The 23,567-nt window shown below is 34.1% G+C and overlaps 1 protein-coding gene across 11 annotated transcripts in view; it reads right to left on the reverse strand.

Annotated features, from left to right (window-relative positions):
* Nucleotides 1–225: 225 nt before the first annotated feature.
* Nucleotides 226–23,567, reverse strand: part of LOC101739551 (ecotropic viral integration site 5 ortholog) — a 33,066-nt gene continuing 9,724 nt past the window's right edge. For 5 of the 11 annotated variants that reach the window (XM_012693558.4, XM_021350455.3, XM_021350456.3 and 2 more), the window contains 14 exons: nt 22,742–22,906; nt 17,960–18,201; nt 17,446–17,637; nt 17,207–17,371; nt 15,944–16,138; nt 14,984–15,142; nt 14,223–14,456; nt 13,203–13,424; nt 12,315–12,422; nt 10,890–11,093; nt 10,095–10,262; nt 8,794–8,889; nt 7,943–8,044; nt 226–5,306 (listed from right to left, as the gene is read on the reverse strand). In XM_012693558.4, coding sequence (XP_012549012.1) covers nt 5,139–5,306; nt 7,943–8,044; nt 8,794–8,889; nt 10,095–10,262; nt 10,890–11,093; nt 12,315–12,422; nt 13,203–13,424; nt 14,223–14,456; nt 14,984–15,142; nt 15,944–16,138; nt 17,207–17,371; nt 17,446–17,637; nt 17,960–18,201; nt 22,742–22,906 — 2,420 coding nt within the window. In that variant the 3' untranslated portion in view covers nt 226–5,138. Of the gene's footprint in view, nt 5,307–6,743; nt 6,794–7,942; nt 8,045–8,793; nt 8,890–10,094; nt 10,263–10,889; nt 11,094–12,314; nt 12,423–13,202; nt 13,425–14,222; nt 14,457–14,983; nt 15,143–15,943; nt 16,139–17,206; nt 17,372–17,445; nt 17,638–17,959; nt 18,202–18,741; nt 18,996–22,741; nt 22,907–23,567 lie in introns of those variants that run through there. The other 6 variants (XM_062668877.1, XM_012693556.4, XM_021350458.3 and 3 more) reach the window with 5 other exon arrangements.

The raw sequence follows: 23,567 nt of genomic DNA on the forward strand, positions 1-23,567 counted from the left end.
TGACTGGACGAGAAACGGGGTTGTACAATGGTTCGACTCCCGCACTATAGCGACACCACGTGATGTCACTGAAGCCAAGGCTCCAAAAAACCTGTAGTGATTGGATTATACATTTTGTTATTTAGAGAGAAAGACAGCAAGTTTTTAAGACAGTACAAACCTAATTTTATAGGCACTAAATAGGATAAGGTTATAAAAAAATACCGGAAATGAGTAAAACACTACTTTCTGTATGAATACTATTTTATTACCGTACACAATATGAAAATACATAAAATCGCAGTCAAGTCCTAAAAATATATTGTTTACTGGTCAGAGTTCAAACAATACACCAGGTAGTCTAAAGCATTTTATCACATCTTGACTACACAATCATATCGGTATTTAGATTTAAAAAAAACTATAAAATGATGTGCTGCTTACAGTAGTGATTAAGAGATCTTAGAAACTGATTCTTAATTTACATTGCGCATGGATCCGACATAAAATTAATACAAAATAAAAAATAACATTCAAAATCAACCGACATCATACAATATACCTATTATTAAATTTTATATAAAACAATGTTTATTCACTTAAAGAAATCTAACGGTCCAAAATAGTATTATTATACTGGCATAATTTTATTTTTAAGTTTATAAAAAATATTTAATGTAGTGGAGTTAACTAGCAAACAAACTCTTTGCTAAATATTTTAAAGAACTTTAAACCATATTAAAAGGGCATTTTCCAACGAAATCTAGGGGTTTACGTTTGACAAACGTGAGAAAAGCTAAGGGCCTGTGCACACCACGTTTTTTAAGCGCGCGCGCGTCGACGGCGCACTTTTATCCTACAGAGCGGTTTGCTGTCGTCTGTATCGATACAAACGCGATGATAACGCGCATGTGTATCGATACAAACGCGCGTTAGCATCGCGTCTGTATCGCTACAAACGCGCGTCGACGGCGCTTTTTTATCCCACAGAATGGTTTCTTGTCGTTTGTGTCGATACAAACGTGATGCTAACGCGCGTTTGTATCGATACAAACGCGCATGAGTATCGCGTCTGTATCGATTCAAACGCGTATTTGAATTTATACAGGTGTGAAAAGGTCTACAGGTTGCGTCTGACTTGCGTGCGTATCGCGTCGGTATCGCTACGATCGCGCATCGACGGCGCGTTTACAAAACGTGGTGTGCACAGGCTCTAATACGTCGAAGCAAGTGCAAGCCCGGTTGTAATTCGTACGTATTTACATATATATGTACGAGGGCTATCGCGTACAGTCGTAGTCATAGTTATTTGTCGCATAGATTAAACACAATACACGAGATTCAGTCATTTTTAGTAGCTGATTTGGATGTAGTAGGATTTTAAAACCGATCTCGTTTGTTCCTGCATCTCATCACTAGTAGCGACCTCGCGGACATGGTGCCGCGGAGTGAGGAGAAGCTCCGCCATCAGGACCTTTGCCTCTCATAAAAAAAACCACGAACACTCGCTCGAACGACTATGAACCTGCGCAAACTCCGTTTATATTTGCTATGTAAACCAACAATTGAATATATAGGTACTATTAAAATATCAACGTTTTTACTTTCAAGACCACTCAGTTCAAATCTGAGGCTTAATATTTTAACGCGTTCGAACATGAGAAATAGTAAGATCGCAGTGTCCCAATTGTTCATTATTTCGTTAATGATAATAAAGATATTTGAACGTTTTAACACACCTAAATCTCATTATGTTTGGACCATAGTAGTTGCCTAATTGACTATATCACGTAACGTAAATTTTAAGAGTTAATAATTAATTTTTTTGGTGTTAGGATACTTCTCTATAGATCAAATGGCCGTGCGTAGATTAATGCAATTCGCAAATAGACAATTTCTTTATTGTTTCAAAACGATTAAATTTTAAAAGAGATTTAAAGACATCGATCTTCACGCTGATGCAAGTGTTGACGCAGAAATAGTAACAGCGCCGTCGAGAGAATATTTAAATAAATTACTTCGCCTTGGCCTGTTTCCTGTGAAATACTGGTAATAAAATTTCAGCATTCCAAGCGTTTTAATTGATTTATCTGAAATGTATTCAAGAATTTGGAATCACTACGCGGCTGTCCCAAAAACATACATACCTGCACTTGCATTAGTACACGTAGGCCCATTAATAATTATTGGAATCCCAATGTGCTATTAAATTCTGGTTCGTTAAAATTGTTTTACAGTAAAGCGAAATACATCAAACCTTATAAAATAAAATTTTTAAACTAATATAATAATCTTACTATATTATAAATATTCTTCATAAAATTCACTCTGAATAAATTATTATGTATTATCTCGCAAACATCTTTAAGCATCTGGCGTAGAATTAATAACATAAAACAAATTAATAAAATAAAAAATATCTTTTTAAATTAAATTAAGTTAACTAATCATTATTTATGAGTATTCAACAAGAATGTTGTAAGTGAAATTAATGAATAACACAGTCATATTCGAAAATTAAGTAAGTACACAAGGATGTAAGTATAGCTGTCATTAATATAATCACATTAGTCAGTACATAAAATATATCATTATCATTTGGGCATATTGATTCTTAACTTATGACCAACACAACACGTTCGAATCACTGATATTATTCAATAATTATAAAAAAATTATTACCAAAATTTTACTGTGATAGCTCGATAAATTGACTGTTTTTTAGTTTACTACATTAACTATAGCGTTAATTGAAAACGCGATTAGACTATTTTGCTTATAGCAAGAGGTTTTGGTACGATTAGTACACGTATCGAATGAATTCGACATTTAAGATACTAAGCCATGTGGAATACGATATAAATGTCAGAGGCTTATAGCTAGTTCTTGTGTTTTGAACCGAAGGAATTATATCGAATTCCCGTCATTCCTTTTTAACATTTACGTACAGTACTTTACTGCTTGAAACCGGTTTATTCACTCATGGTGCGTTTTCAATATGATTCTGTCTGCCATGTACTATCATTTTCGGAAATGAACTTTTATTACACGGTATTCCGCCGTACGCTTATATGTCCCTTGTGGGTAGTGACCCAGTTCCGTGACCCTGGAAATGCTGACGTCCACGAGAGACCTATTCGATTGCTTTCCACGACAATAAAAACATTCTAATTACGTAATGAATTTATTATCAAATTACTGATTCCTGTTATAACAAATATATTATCAGATATTTTGAATTTTTTTATTTCCGTTTTATTAAATGTTATTATTCCTTTATTAAGCAGTAATACTATTGTTATCAATTTAAATGACCTAGGTATTAAAATATTATTTATCTCTCTCAAATATTTTACTATAATGCCATGAACAGTAAAACAAGTCAGGTTAGTCTTAGCCACATGTAAGATATTTAAGATATGATAAGATAAGATTTGTAATGATCCAACGATATTTTTAGTTCACCCAAAGCTTTTACTTATTCTTAAGTAAAATAAACGAAATGCAGTAAATAATTATATTTTGCATTTAGACGAAACTTTCTTTTCGCTTTTTTGCGAATCTCAAATAAGTTATTATTTAATAATCTTCCTGTTTTGAACGTATTATGTTATTTAAAATACTATGTTCTTGTAAAAATTATGATTAATGAAAATAGTTTAATCAAGTGAACTTCACACTAGATCAAATCGATTATTATTATTATTATCTACAAATAAATTATTAATAAGGAATTCACATTGGAATGTTCAACTAGGCAAGTTGTAAAAGTTGTGAAAGTCTTGAAGTTGTAAAGCGTGCTTTTGCGGTTTTGGTTTTGCAGTTTTAATAGCAATTACGTTCTGCACAATTAATGTTCAACAAAAATGACAATGTTTAATAAGCACTATTACTAAACTAACAAACGTTGTGGTTAATTTCAATTTATTTGATTGGAGAGAAAAAAAAATCGCTTTCCAAGTAGTCGATAGTGATTTTGGCGTCATTTTGATAATCGTAGTCTAACTACTAAGCAGATTTTTTTCAGTTATAGCAAATGTGTCGTTTATTGCATAAAATATATATATATCTATAAAAAGTTCTACGTTAAAATCTAGATGTATTATTTCAACTACAACCGTAAAGAGATACTAGCTAATTTGGATATTGGCATCACGAGTTAATGGAGATAAAACGTTGTTAATTATTCAAACTATCGATTTTAAAACTACAAAAATTTCAGTAATATCATTAAATCTAACAACCACTAATCATTGTTACTACGCCCGGACTACAGTTCACTATATTAAATTCATATCGACACATACTAATAGTTAAAAATCGTTCACGAAGCACGAGAGAAATATGTTAACATTAAAATTTGAAGTCCGTCTGATTTTTTAAGCTAAGAATATTTAAAAAAAAAGGTTTTTTTTTTGTTAAGCTATCAATACTTTGACGCTTCAAATAAATTTCATAGCAATCTCGTTTGCGGTTAGCTCGTTGTAATAAATATCTTAGCTACTACAATATAAAAAAAAAAAAAAACTACGCAGACTATAAAAAATACGCGACGAGACATAGCTAATTTCACCGCAATTTTCTCTCACCGAAAATTATTAATTAATATTAATATAATGTTATAATTAATTAGCTTAAATAACATAATTATAATTGAAACGATCATAGAATCCTTTGCATTCGGACTGTTTAGATGTAAAAAAACACATTTATTAACTGTCGTATTTAATTCTGTTAAAAGATTATGAAATGAAATATGATTATAAAAAATATTGATAGTTTTAAGTGGATCTTACATAAAAATGTATATTTCTTAAACAACAGCAGCAGAAATGTTGATTAAATATACCAGAACTGAAACCACGGTAATAATATATCACAGTATACACATAAATTTTTTTGTAGTATAAAAAGTGCATTCGGTTCTTATCTTATTATTTAAATAATCAACGAATCGTGGGCGCTCATGTTATAAAAAGCTTCGGTTCATATTATGTTGTCATATGCGTTTCTTATTTTTGTGTGTATATAACATAAACGAAAGACCACGATTGAGACCTTCATTTAAATAACAGATGCGACCGTTTCTAATATTAAGTCAATGGAAAGAGCAAAAATATATACCGATCTGGTCGTTTTAGGGCTGTGCTGAGTATTCGCTACGAAGGTTTGCGTGAGGTTGTTGTAAATTCTAATGATGTAGAAGATTCTCGGCGCAGTGTCAACTTGAGTTTCTCGTCTTCTTCCAAATCGTCCTCCAGGGATATGGCGCGGCTGAGCTCCGTGTGACCGAGAGCCCGAGATTTCCACGCCTCTAACCTCATGATCTGTTTAATTCACCACAGTTTTAGGGTAAAACGGGCATTTTTTCACCCTACCAATAATTGGCACTGTGATAAAAGGAAGTATTTCTGTAGCTCTGTCATTGATCATGTCCATAAGATATAGTGACAGTTCACTTTCATGTAGGGTAGGTGACCCGTATGCTCATTAGACTTTGAGGTCTTTCAAAAGGGTTTTATGCAAATCTTGACCCATATTCTTTTACTATTAAGTAGGTGCCGAAAAAAAATATTTAATATATCAAGGGAATATAATTCACATATGGATTCCTAAAAGCGAAAGGAGCAAGCAATTACCCAATTACCTTGTGCAGGGTTATCAGGGTAATTAATCTGTTAGTCTTTATATTCAATTTACATTAATAATGATATGCTGCAAGCTTCCAATAATATTATAAGGACGTTTGTGTGCCAATTATTGTGTAATTTATATTAGCCTACATACAAAGAAAAAAACATTTATAAATGTTAAATACATGCTCGTTCATATTAAAAATATAAAACGAAGACGTATTGTGAATAGATTGTGTTCTAAAGTGAAACTTTTTGCAAATAAATTCATAGTCGTTTCATATTTATTCTGTAAGGTTTTTGTACAGAAGTTATTGCCACAAAGACTATACTTCCTTTCGGCTGGCAAAGAAGTTTCACTTCCCTCACGTTTCGGGTACTGAGTAACAAGCGTTCTCTATAAAGTAAATAGAAGTTAACCTACTAAACTATAATAAATTTATGGATGGAAATATTCAATGTCTTTGAATATTGACACGGATAAAATATAGCCAAAACTAACGAAGCATTACATTAATAAAATCATAAAACAAGCAAACAATCTCATGCATTATGCAAATCATACAAACTCATAATATGGGTAAATATTATAAAACGAGCAGTTATACTATTTTTTTAAATCGATGTTACGAATTAGTCTAGACAACTTTATCAACTAACTACAGACAGATACACAGTTAAATATCTAAGCTGATACGTACTACGAAAAAAAAAAAAACAAAAAAAAATCAGATTTAGAATACAGACCCAACAAATTACACGAAAATTTTGGCAAAACTAATCAACGAGTAAAATCCTTAAATGGGTGAATGTTCTCAATTATTTAAAAAAAAAATATTTTCAAAGCACGTATTTAAACTGAGCCCTGTTATTTATTGAAGTGGAACTTCGTAAAAATCCGAAGTAGACTTTATGGAGAATTTTTATCTGCAAAACTATTAAACGAAACGATTCAATGGCAATGAGCGTAAATAGTATCTCTTTCTGTTTTTACCATCAAAGAAGTTTCATTGCCGTCAAGCATATAAGTCGCACGTAATCTTTTATAAATATTATTAATATTAGATTTATTATCGGATAGTTAAGGATTTTGCTCATTAATACACCGCCCTAAACAATGTGGTGACTTACTCGAGCCATTTCCAGGGCTCTTTGTCCAGAGTGTTGATTGGTGTCGGAAACTGTGCAGTGTCAAACAAAAGACATCAGAAGTTATGAATATATGCGATCGTTCAATTTTGATTTTTACGTTAAAGAAATTTAGTTATGTTTTCTTTTGATTGAACATTAGAAATATTATGTACCCAGTTTCTTTTAGAGTTGCTGACAAAAGCGTAGATATGCTTTGAATATGATTGTAAGCGATTCCGCTGCAAGTGGTAATCAATGCGTTGCATTTTTTCACGTTCATTACATAAATTATTTACTGACAAACTGTAAGCATTTCACTTAGAATAATAACGCTGAGAAATGTATAACCAACACAAGAAGTAATGAAATAAGACTCCGTCATTTCTTGATAGCTTTGTTCTTCAAGCTGCTAATGCTAAAGACTATATGCCTGATGATCATAGTTCTTACGGTTTTTTTTTTCTTTTAGCTACTTAATGCCGAGCAGTATAGTAGTATATTGACAGTTACCATAATATTACTACGCCTATAATATTATTAATATATATGATTATCTAAAATAAAAATCGTAAACGTATCCAATTTATGAAAAAATAATGTTTATTTGCTAAAATTATGTATCATAAATGCTTAAATCGTGAATCCCCTTTGCGTAACCTAAGACCATTGACCCCGTGCGTCAGCTGATTTCAATTTATACTACATTGCGTGCAGTGCAAAAGCATTGGTTAAATATAAAAATTGTCGCTCACGAATGGTCATGTTATCACTCATGTCTACAATATCTAATGAGATTCGGGAAATGTTATCTTACGCCGAGTATGATTAAGTATTAAACTCCGAATTTTCAAACATTTCAGCAAATTTCTAATTAGTTAATTTTATATCTTATTTCATTGAACAACATAGCGGTGTGTATTAAATTATATGTGAGTGAAGCCCGATGATGAATTAATAGTTAGCTATAAATATATCTATATTGTGAAGGCTGGACGTAAAAGCTTGATGAGGATAGTAGTCTTATTTCAAACACTTAATATATGCTTTATTATTCTAAGGAAATTATTAATCGATCTGTCATAAAACATCATGTTATAGTTATAAGCAAAGCGAATTCCCTAATGAGGTTATTCTTTAGCACTTCTTTCTTTTGTTATTCCAAATTTTGTATTATCGTAATATTGCATTAAAATTTTTACCTCCGCTTTTAGCTCGGCGACTTGCTCTTGCAATTCACGTACTCTGTCGGAGTCGTCCATATTATTGTTCCTTAGTTCACCTTCGGTTGCCATGACTTCATTCTAAAATAAACAATATCTATTAGTATTATGAAAACCCTTTATGATGTGTTATTTATTTATTAAGTTGCACCAACAAAGTGATCATCAATACAAAACATTGAACAATTGACAAAAGTTCATGGCAGATGTCACCTCAATTATATTATAATGATGTGATCTATGAAACATTGTTTTTAACAAGCAATACTTATGTATTAGTTACTGATAGGGCGTGGTGTGAATCTGCATTGGTTATTATCATTATCTTCGAGGGTTACACCCATATCTTTTAAAAAATCTTTGATCAAGAGAAAATCATGTAAATCTTTACTTTGGATTTACTTTCCGCTACAAACAGTTTACGGACTCATTTCTGTTTATTTTTTGTTTTTCTGAGATATTAGGCCGAAACAGTCGTCAAATTGTTTAAGAAATGGCGTGACAAATCTTTCTTCGATTCTGATCTCCGGATGTGATTTTAGGGCAATTTACAATTGAATATGCAATTTCGAAAAGGGCACATCTCTGAAAATGTAAAATTTTCAGGAAATGAAAAAAACTGATTATTTTCTAAAGCAGTGTAATACTTACTTTTGAGATATATTTTAGTGTTAATTAGCAATTGAAAATTACTGGAATTATTATAAAGTGGGTGTAGGTGAGCCTCAAAACTAAATGTATATGAAAAAACGTATTTGACAAAATATGTGACATGTGCCCTTTTCGAAATTGCATATTCAATTAGTAAAGAGCATTTTTCTAATTTTCACCTTTAATTTATATTCAGACACTTCTGTCTCCAGTTCGGCTATTCTTTGCGCGTCTTCCATGTTTCGAATGTTAGCTTGCATCGATTCATACTTGGCCTGAAAAAGAATAATGATAAAATTCAATTTAAAAATATCGGTCTAGATATCAGCAACAGGCAGCAAGCACTTTGTTATACACATTAATACTCTAAGCACTCTGTCAGTTTCTCTTATACAGGGTGTCCCAGAAAGAATGGATAATCCTGAAACACTTCATAGTAGAGATATAGGGGACTCGAAATAAAAAAATAGAAAACATATTTCTTAGGTGGTACCCAAATTACGTATTTTAATAAAAGTTGATATTTTCCATACTGCTGTGCGTTTCTGTTGACATTTCGCTTAATACGCGACATTTATCTTTGTAATTAAAGGTCCGTTTAATTTGGTATTCGTATCGATAATTCGATGTTTTTAATTGAACTTCAATTAAGTTTCCATCATTCAAATAGGTGAAGAAGTATTTTTTGTTATGAATTTTTTTTCAAATTTTAAACTCTAATTTGCTCTCTTGTAAAGTTGCAAAAATGTCGCACAAACCAAATAGTCTTTCACCCCTCCATATGTTTAGATTTTAGATCGCGAATGTTTTATGTGTAGAAGAACTGTTTCGTCATTCATGTAATTATTAAACAAAAAATGGTATGTACGTAATATCTTTTTTGCTTTTTTAAAAAAATACTTATTTAACATTGCCGTTCCTGTCGTTTCTGGAACTATTACCACGGCTATTCGTTTAGTGAACGTCGACGTTATCAAAATATGATCGAATAATATCTAAAACGAGAAGTGTTGGCGATTTAACATTTTTAATCTACATAGAGGCAGACGAATTTACAGCACACCCTGTGTTGAGATATCACCAATGTTGTATGAATCCGTGCCATAACTAGGGTTGCCAGACTTCCCATAATTCCTAGGACGTCCCGTATTTTAGGCTTAGTTTAAAATATCCCGGCGGGACTGACTCTGTCCCGTATTCGAACCGTACGATTATAATTGTATTGATTTTTATAAATATGTTAAAACCGATAAAAATATGTTAAAACTGACTTGCTCTTCGGAGAAATATAAAAAAAAGAATATCACTATATAATTTGTATTTTTTTTGTCCCGAGTAAAAAACAAAATTCCCGTATTTTTTTGCCCATTTAAGCATTTGCCCCTTATAGGCTGAAAAAAAAAAAACTGGCAACCCTAGCCCATAACTACGATGGGCGACTACAATTGACATCCCTAACTCACATATTATGACTATTCACCTTGCTCTCTAAATCAGCGTATTTGTGCTGGAACTCTCTCTGTCTCGTTTGGAGAGCTCGTTCACGTTGGAGGGCCGCATCTAGATTCTCGCGTAACAGCCGAGCTTCCTCGTCCTGTCTTCGGAGCTGATTTGTCGACACTTGAACTTGAGTCTCTAGTTCCATTACCTTTTTAATAAACCAAAAATAAAAATAAACATAAATAAATTTTCGTGTTAACTACAAATTTCCTGAACAATATTACTTTGAAAAATTTTCCGAGCTAGGTTTACAAGGGCTCATTAGGAGTTGCTTATAAGCAATGGAGTGACAGTTTCTTTTATCATCATTTTCCAGCCAGCTATAATTAATTTCATATTGAAATTTTGGTTATCTTAGTAAACACTTTTAATAGCAAATATTTTCATATTTTAACATAATATTTTATCATGATTTTAATTAATTAATAATAAAGAATATAGAGTTTGAGATAACAGCGTCCAAACAAATTCCATAATACGCTAACTATACATAAACATTAATCGATAGATTATCAAATAAACATGAATCGTTTATTCGATATTTCACGAACCTGTATTGGAAAGCGTACAAAATCTGATATTCAATATTTAAAAACAAACAATTTACTTATTTTTAAATGTTATATCAACGATTTATTTATTTATCTTCGTTGTGAAATCACATTGTTTTTGGTCGCGGTTTTTGCTATTGTGACTAAGGAATAATGAGCCTCAATAAGATGGAGGATATTTGGTATCTGAATTTCTTTTACATTCTGTATATTTGTTTTCACACCTTCAGTCTTAACTCCTTTAATTCGGTCAAGGCCTCGACCTCCCTGATCCTGGTGGTCATGAGTTCCTCGTCCAGTTTGAGCATATCAGCCGACCTCCCTTCCCAAGCTCGCAGCAGTTTCTTCGGGGTCGCCATGATGTCTGATACTACATTCGACTGAACTGGAGCAGCGGGTGCTTCCTGCTTGTGCTCCTGCGAACATAACTGAAGATTTCGGATCTGCTAGTATTGTTATCGACAAAACCAAGTTTTGTATCGTGCATATCTTATATGGTGGTTACGCTGATATAGCATCTCACGGCTCTCAGTTTAGGTAGGAATAAAAAAATGGTGGTAGGACCTATTGTGAGTCCGCGCAGGTAGGTACCACAACCCTGCCTATTTCTGCCGTGAAGCAGTAATACGTTTCGGTTTGAAGGGTGGGGCAGCCGTTGTAACTATACTTGAGACCTTAGAACTTATATCTCAAGGTGGGTGGCGCATTTACGTCGTAGATGTCTATGGGCTTCAGTAACCACTTAACACCAGGTGGGCTGTGAGCTCGTTGACCCATCTAACAATAAAAAAAATATCTTTAAACGAGCAATTCTTCTAGCTACGATTTATTTTCAGAAAATGTTGTTTTATTCGTGTTTTCAATTATCGATAATCGACTTAAACAAAAACTTTTTTTTTTATTGAAAGGAAATAACAAATTTTAATAATATATTATCAATATGTAATTCGTATTTAAATGTAATTTCTAAAAAACACAATTTATAAAAAAAAATACCGAACAAAGCTCGGTCATCCTCTAGTTATAATTATGAGTACAATATATATTTTTTGTATACATCGGGTTATCTTGGTCACTGACATTGGCGATGTTAATGAGTTTCGGTAACCACTTACAAATGGCCCAAATTTCGTCTTCGAGATGTGAAAAGAAATTCGGAAGTACCTTTAAGTGTAGAATAGAACGAAATATTTAAAAGGCGTATCTTTAAAGTCAAAGTCGAAAGATATCTGACGTCATTAAGTTTTGTCAGACGGTAACTAGAGACTAACAACAAAACGATATAAAAAAGTTGTTACATTGCTTATGTAAATTAATAATGAATCATCAGTTTTTTTTTGTGAAATATAGAATAATTTTATATTTTTGTCATGTCAAGTTAATAAGAATCACAGTGAGTAATCTCAAATGTATTGATTTGCATTTAGGCTGATCTTGATGGATTCGTTTGCCATTGTACATTTTAATACCAAATGACGTCACACGTAATGAGTTTTCCTCAACGTTTTCGGAGCAACATTGAAAAAATCGAGCTCTTAAAGGCTAGCGTTCCAAATACTCTATCGGCGTTATCATGATCAGAGTAGTCGCCTTAATTATAATACACCTAAGCAATTTTGATCCCTTCAAAAATCAACGTGTTTTATTACCTGCAAATGTCGTTGCCACGATTCTGACAGCTCCGAGACCCGCTGCCTTAAGTCCTTCAACGAGAGATTAGCTTCAGCTTCACGCAACTTTACGGCTATCAGCTCGTCCTGTTTGTTTAACGTTCAACATTAATTTATAAATATCAAAGTTGTACGTAGCACCAAGCTAACTTTAATTCTCATTTTGATAATGACTGTTAACATAAAAAACGAATTCGAATTTCATGTTATATGTTAAATATGATCACTGATGGTCTGTTGAACCTTAATCCCGGAAAACAAGCAACCTTATTTATTTTTATTTTATTGCTTAGATACTGGAGATTTTATTGCTTAATTACTGGAACCCATAGACATCTACAACGTAAATGCGCCACCCACCTTGAGATATAAGTTCTAAGGTCTCAGTATGGTTACAACGGCTGCCCCACCCTTCAAACCGAAAGCCATTAGTGCTTCACGGCAGAAATAGGCAGGGTGGTGGTACCTACCCTTGCGGATCCAAAAGAGGTCCTACCACTAGTGAACCTGTTTCAGTCTCTCTGAATAAAATATTGAACGCGGCTAAAACCGACCGGCACCTCTAGTTGACATATAAACTGTAGTAGATACTGGTGGTAGGACTTCTTGAGAGTCCGCGCGAGTATGTGCCACCACCCTGCCTATTTCTGCCGTGAAGCAGTAATGCGTTTCGGTTTGAAGGGTGGCGCAGCCGTTGTAACTATACTTGAGACCTTAGAACTTATATCTCAAGGTGGGTGGCGCGTTTACGTTGTAGATATCTATAAGCTCCAGTAACCACTTAACACCAGGTGGGCTGTGAGCTCGTCCACCCATACAAGCAATAAAAAAAAAGGTGAGCATAAATAAATGGTTGCAATTCGCGACCTGTAAGTGTGCGACATTGTTGTCGACGCGCTGTCTCCTGAGGCTCTTGTTCTCGTTCTCGAGTTCGTCGATGCGAGCCGTCAGTTCGCGTTCGGCGGCCTCGCGTTCCGCTGCGTGTAGACGCGCCCGCACTAGCTCCCTCTGCAGGCAGCGCGCTAGTTCCTCGTGTTTCTGACCGCTGGCGCTTTCGGTGCCCTCCAGCGACGACTGCCTCGAGTTATTCTATTCAAACAACAAGAACAACAACAACGAAATTTATTATAATTGTTTTTTAGATCCTAAACCATGAATGCGAACGTGACGAGATTCTGTCCCGTATTGCTGTTGGAACTTCGGGGGAAGTTTCCATTTTTTCTCTTCTACTTATATATTTGGTAGTCTAAGAGGTGGTAGGTGAGATCAGGGGCCCAATTTGAGAAAGTTTGCTGAAACTAGCCCTAAGCCCTAGCAAGATCAATGCTTTGCAAAATATACCACCGGCTCGGAATCGCGACCTATTGAGAAGATCCGGCAAGAAACTCAGCGGGAGGAAGTTTTTTTTTTTTACTGCTTAGATTGGTGGACGAGCTCACAGCACACCTGGTGTTAATTGATTACTGGAGCCCATAGACATCTACGACGTAAATGCGCCACCCACCTTGAGATATAAGTTCTAAGGTCTCAAGTATAATTTCTGTCATAGTACTATGAATGTACGGAATTTAATGTACTGTTTCAATAAATCAATGTTTTTTTGTATAATTGGCAACAGTCACAGCGAAGCGTGACCGAATTTCACTTTTTAATAATACATTTTAGACACGAAGTATCATTTCGTTACGTCCCGGACCTCATTAATAAAAAGTTCAGCGTAATCAAGTAAGGCGGGACTTTAATAGATTTGAGAATTCAACCTTATGTCTCAAAGTAGACAAAGCAGGATAATCCCGGCCATGAATTATACGAGTTTAATAGTCGATAAGACTTTACAAGTATGTAATGACGATTATGAACGATCAATCAAAAAAAACAATCTCATACCTCGGCGATAGTCATCTCGAGAGATCTTATCTCATCTAAAGCAACGGCCAGCCGCTGCTGCATGTCTACGTTAGCTCGACGCAACGCTTGGACCTCTCGATCCAATGCAAAGGTTTCTTCTTCTCCTTCAGCGCGGTCCACTTGACCTCGGACCAGACGCTCTGCTAGAGCGGAACTTTCCTTCTCCAGCAGTTCTACGCGTTGCTTGAGGAGACGGTTCTCTTGACGAAGACACTATAGGAAAAAAAACGCATCGATGTTTTACTGATGAGCGGTATCGGTAAAAGACCCGTTTGACAAAACCTTCCTTAAAGTCAATGAAATGTGTGAAATGTTTCTTTTAGTGATATGTAATAGCTTCATCTTCATTGTTGATTAGTCATAACAGTGCTCAATATAGTAAGTTTTTTTTGTTTACTGCAATAGTTGGCAAATTAGCGCACGACCCTCGGGGTGGCGATCGGTCATTGTCACATACACGGAGCTATGTTAGAAGCACCGACAAGACCTTGAAGAAGGCCAGATTATCAACTCGACAAATTTATCGAGTATCGCGTTAATGCATCGAATTCAAAAAGTATCGATATCGCTTAAAAGGTAAACGTAATCGTAAAGGTAATCAAAAAGTATCGATACTTTTTACGTGCTCCTAAAAAAATATTTGCACATATTTTTTCCACATAAGATTAAATCTTTTTCTTTTTAAATCGTAAATTTAGTATCTTTTAAAAAATACAGAGATAAAATAGTTGAAAACTTACCCTGAGCACGGCAATATCACCTTGCTCCTTTGTTTTTATAACCGTGTACTCCTTTTCGAGTTTCTTCATCTTTTTCGGATTAACTTTGACTGAATACGCCAAGTTCATGAAAGCGGCTTGATCCGCTTCAGCTTTCAAGGGCAGTTCTTTCTGTATGTACTGAAATAATGAGACTCCATGAGAACTTTCAATTTTAAATATCGATATTCGACTAAAACGACCTTTTCGATTGTTCGTCAGATGATTTAGGTGGGATCTGTAGTTTTTTTTAAATTATTTTTCTATAATTGTGTTATTATTAATGTTAGTTTTTTAAATGTGTATTATTAACCTTTTGCACTCGAGAGGAGGGTATCGCTTGCCATATGATTTCATTACGAACGACAAAAAGAACGATAACAACATAAACAATATGTCAATCATGAAATAAAGTAACATAAGTAGTAGCATCCAATTTCCGCACCAAATAAAGTAGTGAGCGAGAATCATCTCTTTAGTGCAAAGGGTTAATGGTGAAAAATTAGTTGATTTTCCTTGTGTCAATTTTTAACACATTATAAGGATGTATTAATTATATTTAAACACACAAAAAAATGTATTGTTCAACGGATGAGAATATTTTTATGAAATATCAAAAGCAACATGACTGAAAAACTGTATTTGTTATCCTATTTATTTATGTAATGAGTGTTGCTTTATTTTGAATAATTTTATTAATGACTAGCTGACTCGGCAGACTTCGTAGTGCCTCAGTCAATAAAAAAAAAGACCTAAACTTTTGTATAAAATCTAAAATATCTATCTACCTTTTAAACCTTCTCTGGACTTCCACAAATAATTCAAGATCAAAATTAGCCAAATCGGTCCAGCCGTTCTCGAGTTTTAGCGAGACTAACGAACAGCAATTCATTTTTATATATATAGATTTTGAATAAACAACTTTTCGATTTCCCACCTTACCTTCAAAATGCTCTCCATATCGAGCGATAAGAGATCGTTTTTTCCTAAAGTAAGCAACGCTAGGGCGACTTTGAAAACAATTTCGATTCCTTCAGAGAGAAACACATCCATTATACGGCAAGCGAGCGGAAGTGATAGTGTTGTTGTAAACAAAGTCAGGAACCAACTACTAGCGTACAGAGACGTGCTGAAGCTCTGTAAATAAAAAAAAAATATATATTAATTTCATTTAAACGAAAACGACTCATTTTTTACATTTATATTTTTATACTAGCTGTATCCGTCTGCTTCGCTGGGCATTTAAAATTAGCATTGTTATTTCTCACCTCCACAAAGATTCTCTTTATGAACACCCCCGCAACTGGTGTAGGGAGTCCAACACTCATATAAATATTAGCCTATCCATTAAGTACATGTATTTTCTACATCGATGCCAAGTTTCAAGTCAATCGGATGCATGGTTCAGTAGTTGTAACGGAACATCCGTAAAAACCACTGTAGATTAATATATTAGTATAGATTAAAGAGTTTCATTAAGTTCACTGTTCATACAATTTTGATTGGTCATAGGAGTCCATTGACATTACAAAGTTATCGCCGTTGTCGATCTTGAATCGAATAATTAATATCGCGGGTACAAAGGTTGCTCTTCAAAACAAAACATTGAATTGATGCGTGGTTGAAATGAGCAGGTCATTGGCAACGACCCGTGCGAGTTTGCACCGTGCCTTACCATTAGTGCTTGTGACGGTAGGAAACAAAAGTAAGTTTTTCTTTATTGTTATTGTTTAGATTGGTGGACGTAACCGGAGCCCATAGACATCTACAACGTAAATGCCGCCACCCAACTTAAGATATGTGTTCTAAGGTCTTAGTATAGTTACAACGGCTGCCTCGTCCTTCAAACCGAAACGCATTATTGCTTCACGGCATAAATAGGCAGAGTGGTGAGAGCTAACCGTGCGGACTTACAAAACGTCTTACCATCAGTAATAAATCCAGTGAATATCCTGTTTGTACCGAACTACTACAGCAGTAGCTCGTTTAGATCAGATCTCAAATTCGAGATATTCGAATTACAAAAATAAAACCGTTATATTATACACTATCGATTACGATTTCACTATTTGTTAAGAGCATATATTTAGAGTTAATAGAAACATAATTATTTACAACAAGTGAAAAACTGAGGGTACGTTTTGTATTTTCCCTCAAACAAACCCATTAAATTCGAAACTGATTAAATGTAAAAACATCAATAACCTGAGATTGGAAGTGAACATGCAAGTCAGGCAACAGTTCCTGTACCAAGTTCTCCAGCTGAAACATGCAGAGTCCCAGTTCCGCCATGCTCGGTTTGAACATGTCCCGCATGCGATGTTGTTGCATTATTTTAACTAAAACAGCGAACGCTTCCTCTTCCGGCATCTAGAATTAACACACGAGCTGGTTACCTCGTTTCCCATTACATTGTTTCATACGTACTGTGTGCCCGTACTGACCTGCATTAGTAATAAGCCGACGATAAATCCTGAGCCTTGACAGTAGCCGACTTCTCGATCGTGCAAAGAATACGCCTTCATCACATTGAATAAAGACTCCTGGCCGAGGCCATCCTTCTCTTTGAAGAAATCGTGTTCGGGATATGTGCGAGCGATGTCACGACGTATGACCTTCTCGCAGGCTGATTTCGCCTAAAACATAAACAGAACCTGTGTTTTATGATCATTTTAATTGATTATCTGGACAAATGAATTACTTTTTTATACTGGTGGTAGGACCTCATGTGAGTCCGCACGGGTAGGTACCACCACCCCGCCTATTTCTGCCGTGAAGCAGTAATGCGTTTCGGCTTGAAGGGTGGGGCAGTCGTTGTAACTATACAGAGACCTTAGAACTTATATCTCAAGGTGGGTGGCGCATTTTGCGTTGTAAATGATTATGGGCTCCAGTAACCACTTAACACCAGGTGGGCTGTGAGCTCATCCACCCATCTAAGCAATAAAAAAAGTTTACCTTAATATATGAGGCGTATAACTTCTTTTCGGGCGACGTGTCTACGCCTGCCAGTAGCTGCCATACGATGCCTCTGAAATGATGTGGGACACCCTGTCGAACAAGGTCGCGGACCCATTGGTTTCGACGTTTCCATTCCGATTCCCAGTTGCTGACGAGGCGACCCCAGAGGCTCCAAAGATCCTCTTCTCCATTAGTCCCAGGAGTTGGGCGCGTTTCGACCTCATGACTTGAGCTTGTGGCTATTTCGAAAATAACGCGCGATTAAAACGGAAACTGAATTATACTTAAATTTAGAGATATCCATTAAATTTTATAATATAGTTCTGTGCATTGAACTACCTTTAGCTCTCGATACAGATTTAAGTTATGACCAAAATTTTAACTCAAGGCTCCTAGTAACCTGAATGGCACTTGTGTAATTAGTGCGAAACACTATAAAAGAAATATAATTAAAATGAAACGGTAGAAAGTATTATACAACGTTACTGTGTGAACAATATACATTTGTGACCCAAATATTTAAAACTGTGACGATTTTACACAAATTAATGTTTTGTTTCCGCTTTAAATCCAATATTAATATTAAGAGGATTTCGTAAAAAAATAATTTTAATGATTGAATAATATCCTATCCTCAATTTATGTCTTACGGGTCTATAGAACTATTTAATCAGTTTCAAATAAAGCGTTTTGCGTTTTATAATTTGTGATGCGAATTCGTGAATCATTTATGTTTCACAAGCGTAATAGTATTTTTGTTTCATATCAACTTTACTGACCCAATGAAAGATTTTCAAAAACGCTCGACAAATATAATTCCAATACACTTTTAGAACCGAACAATTCACTTATATCGTTCATTTTAACGTAAACATCATAATTTATAACAACTAAACACCCATCGAAACACCGGTACCTCTGCACCATGCACTATCGCAGACTGATAAGAGATAAGTCTATGTAACGAAGCCAGTATGACTTGCCTCGAAAAATTATACCGGCATGTACGTTTAACTTTTTATTTGAGCAATCTGGTTTCGTAAATCGACGTCGCGTAATGTTACAAAATATTAACGAGGTCATCATTGTATTCGAGTTACATTTTCACGAATCATAACCGTTAATTGCTACTGATAAATCGTGTTTTCGTTTTTATTTTGATACTTTAAAGCAGCCTTTCCCAAAGTGGGCGATAACGCCCCCCTGTGGGCGCTGCAGGCCTAAAGGGGGGCGGTAAGACACCCAGAAAAAAAATAGGGGCGTTGTGTAGAGGCTTGGGAGGCGATTTGTGATTTCATCTAGGAGGACTCTTAGACACCGAATGAGCTATAGTGGTTTTTAAGTAGTTTAAAAAAGGGGGGCGCTAAAAAATAATTTATTCTCAAAGTGGGGAGTGGACAAAATAAGTTTGGGAATCCCTGCTTTAAAGGTATCCGCGCGCAGCCTCGCTCGTGTGCACTACACTTTAAATCGCGTAAGCTTAGATTCGTGCTCAGCTGTGAGATGATATAGATAGTACCTAGATTATTTCACGGTGTTCAAACTATTTCCATATCGAATTTCGTCAAGATCGGTATTCTTGTATAAACTTTTATTTAAAGTTTAATAGGCGCGAACAAACAAATTTTATTTCTAAACATTATTGATTTATGTTATTTATGTTGTATTATTGTTCTTTAGTCGCTTCTTATCTATTTTTATAATTTTTTAACAATTTAGCTATATGCATATTATTATGTACTGGGTTCAACTATTTTAATATATGTTAGATTGATAGATATGATAAGATACGACTGAAAAGAGTTATTTGGTGATAAACTACTGCATCGGTATTTTTTATAGCCATTTAAATTTTTCAAATTTATTCTTGTTTTTTTTTGAAGTATAAAGTTAAATAGATACCAGTTTTACTAAATATTTTTACGTAACCAATAAGTCGATATTTTTAAAATCTATATGATACGCACGTCGCTTTATAATTTATAGGGTTAAAGGGTTAAGGGTTAAATAAATTCTCGAAAAAAAAATGTATGATGTATGTTATTGCTAGGTAAATTTCTTTATTTTCCTACATTGGCCACCGAACAATCAGATAAAACGCAATTATAGTCATGCCAATAACAATGTAAATGAGTTGCAAGCGCTGGCGAACGTCAAACGACAACTTCTGGCACAAATATCACTTTTGATATCGACAAGTGACATCCCTATTAAATAATATTGTTTGCATTTTTAGTATTGTTAATTGTTACCTTTTATACCTTTAAATTTCAAATAAATAGTATACAACAATTAATTTATATCTAGCCAATATTATATCTACTACTGATATCTAACAAAGGACCTACTACATTTATATTTAAGGACACGCTTATGCACAACTTAGACACTATTACGAGTATTTCTGTATATTTAAAAACTCTAGAAATTTCTTATTTTTCATTTCTCCAACACTGTTCCGAAAAAACGAAGCGTTAATAATATACCTACCTTAACCTAAACAGACATAAATGTTTATTTGATAAGCTATGTCTAAATACGTTTTTTTCGAACCGGCAATTATGGGTGAAATGTTTCTAAGTCAACAAGTAAATCATGCCCGACTCTCATTTTTAATAGCACTAGTGGTCGCCCGGTAGTCGAAATTCGACTATAATTAATTTAAATTATAAGTTTGTACACTATTAAGATTCTATTTTCAAAGACTTTTATACTTCTATAATCACAAATTTCGCCAAGACTACACTATAGAAAAATATTAATAAAGATAAACAATATTTAATCTATTCTCAATTTGACAACAGACGTCAAGAACAAAAGTTTGAAAATAAATAAATAGTATGCATGCGTGTGTGCGTCAAATACATTATAGTGTGTGTAATGTTTTTTTTATTGATTTAATGTATTTTTATGCCATAATTAAAAAAAAAAATTATCATTGTGCACTTCTTCTCTATATTCTCTATAATTGTGGAAAATTTTATACCCCTCCGTTCGCGCAATTTTCGTAAAAAGGGATACAAAGTTTTTCCTTCACGTATTAATATATAGATTATATATTGCGCGCAGTTCAAGATAGTAAATAACTTTGGTAAATATAAATTGATGCATTTAGATTACAAATTAGTTACACTCGAGTGTAGCGGGCAAAACCATAACTACTCGTATAAAACTTTTATTTATTTAGTTATTGCTTATATGGGTGGACGCGCTCACAGTCCACCTGGTGTTAAGTGGTTACTGGAGCCCATAGACATCCACAACGTAAATGCGCCACCCACCTTGAGATATAAGTTCTAAGATCTCCAGTATAGTTACAACGGCTGCCCCACCCTTCATACCGAATCGCATTACTGTTAGTGATTACCTATTGATAGTGATTTTTTTAAAATAAAATCGATAAGTAATTCTACAATTGTCTTCGTTTTTAAGAATGTTTTATTGCATTTTACTATTCCTTTATATACAGTATTTTGGTAATACTTCTCTAGTCAAATGGCTTTTGTAACACAAGTACATATATACGAAAACAATCAAATCTAAATATCTTTAAAGGTCTACTTAAAATGCGCCCTCTTAAGTTAGAGTGTACTGACCAAAGGGGTATAAGTACAAAAACGATTGTTCCCAGGTTTATAAGAAAAAATTACACTTTTATAAATAAAATATGTATATTCATTGAATCTAAATTTTGAGTTGTCGTTGGTCATGGACGGATGTATTTTCGAGAGATGCGACATGGAGAACTTTGCAATTACTATCAATTGGCTGCTAGATAAGAGGGAAGTTGTGTTGACCTATATTTTTCCCCTCTTTTTAAACAACAACACGTTATTTTAAATGCACGTGCCCCAACATTAGCTGCGAAGACAACTAATATGTAGAAAACGTGGTGTTTAAATTAGCTTGAAAATTCGCACAATTGACAGGAGGCTCTGAAATTCTTAGCAAATACGTGCTACGTTACCATGTACGAACATATTATGTTTATCGATATTTTAGGCATGTTAATGTACATATTATTATTTTTATGGATATTTTAAGCATTCGTTATAATAGAATGAATTATTAGCATAGAGGTTAATTAACAAACTTCATGTAATTTGAACTCACTATGCATGATACCGCTCAAGATTAAATTGAATTTATCTTCAATCTAAACTCGAGTGCCTTGAATATTCTTACCGAACTTTGTAAACAGTTATGTAAATGCCCAATTACCAATTAGTTTTTTTTAAAATCAGGATTGCGTTGGTGGAGACAATGTTTGTTAATAAATAAAATTGAATGCATTTTAGATATGACTTACGGAGACAAAATTAATAACTAAATTAATTTTCCAAGTAAAGTTAAGATACTTGTTGTTATGGTCGTATATAAGATTAAAGAAAGGTCAGTACAAGTAGAATTAAATACCCTTAAGCATAATATGTTCTAGCACCCTTTTATTGGTTTGACCTGTATCGATCTATATTTTATAATTAACAGAATCTTTCAATGGAATTTACTACCTGAAGACAGACAAATAGTGCATCGCTGAATCTACTGCCGGATCAAGTTAAATGTATCATGTGAACGGCTGAAGAGATTTGACAAATATTTAATTTTTCGTAAAAATTGCTCAAAATATGGAAAATTAACAAAACGGTGGCAAACAATGTTTTTAATGAGAATTTAGGTTCACTAGTTTATATTAAGGCTTAGTTCAACCTAAAAACTACATACTTAGTGAGGACGGCATGAATGAATCAATCGTAGTCATTAAGGCGATGCACTTACCGGAAGCGAGGGATATCAGTGATGTGTCGGAGCTCTTCCGACTGTGGACGGTAGTGAGCGAGGCGTTCTTCGCATCAGCCTCGATACGACGGTTTTCTTCCTCCAGCTTGGCGAGAAGCGCCCGGTCGGGCGTCGGGATAGTTTCACTTGTCGGGATTCGGCAGTCTGTATAAGATTACTCGATTAATCATGTAGCTACTTGAGTATATCGTTTATGTTGTAGGATCACGTGTTTGGTTAATAATTTGTAGGCCGTACATAGCTTTTGTAACAAAATATATAATATGTTTGTTAGTGACAATTCGATTATTTATTTACAATAAGTTTACGAACTTGTGTATTGTTTACGCATATTTTAGTAGATTAATTATATATATGAAATAAAGAGATACTTATAGAAATACATACAGTCAATATTTGTTTGAAAATCGTTGTTTTTAATTATAATATTTAAAAAAAAAGTACGTGGACTTATTTTTAGTAAGTCGTGTGTACCTTAGATCGCAATAAAATTATAATCTCGCATGTCAGTTGAATGTCAGATTACAGTATACATTCTATAAAGATGCTTAGATATAAAGTCGGAACGTATAAACAACGCGATCGTAATTTGCTACTGAAAACCGTAAAATAATTAAGTACATTATGTTACTTACATTGTCTCTAATTCTATACTTTCTATTTTAATGTGGCGTGAACAAACTTTTACTACCAAAAACAAATAATACGCAAAGTAAACGTTTTCTACTGCAGTTTTATTTCAGACATCTATGCATAGGCACGGAAGGGGCGTTACACAAATTAATTGGTCGAACAAGCGATGACT

Source organism: Bombyx mori, chromosome 1 (assembly GCF_030269925.1).
Source record: "Bombyx mori chromosome 1, ASM3026992v2".
NCBI lineage: Eukaryota > Metazoa > Arthropoda > Insecta > Lepidoptera > Bombycidae > Bombyx > Bombyx mori.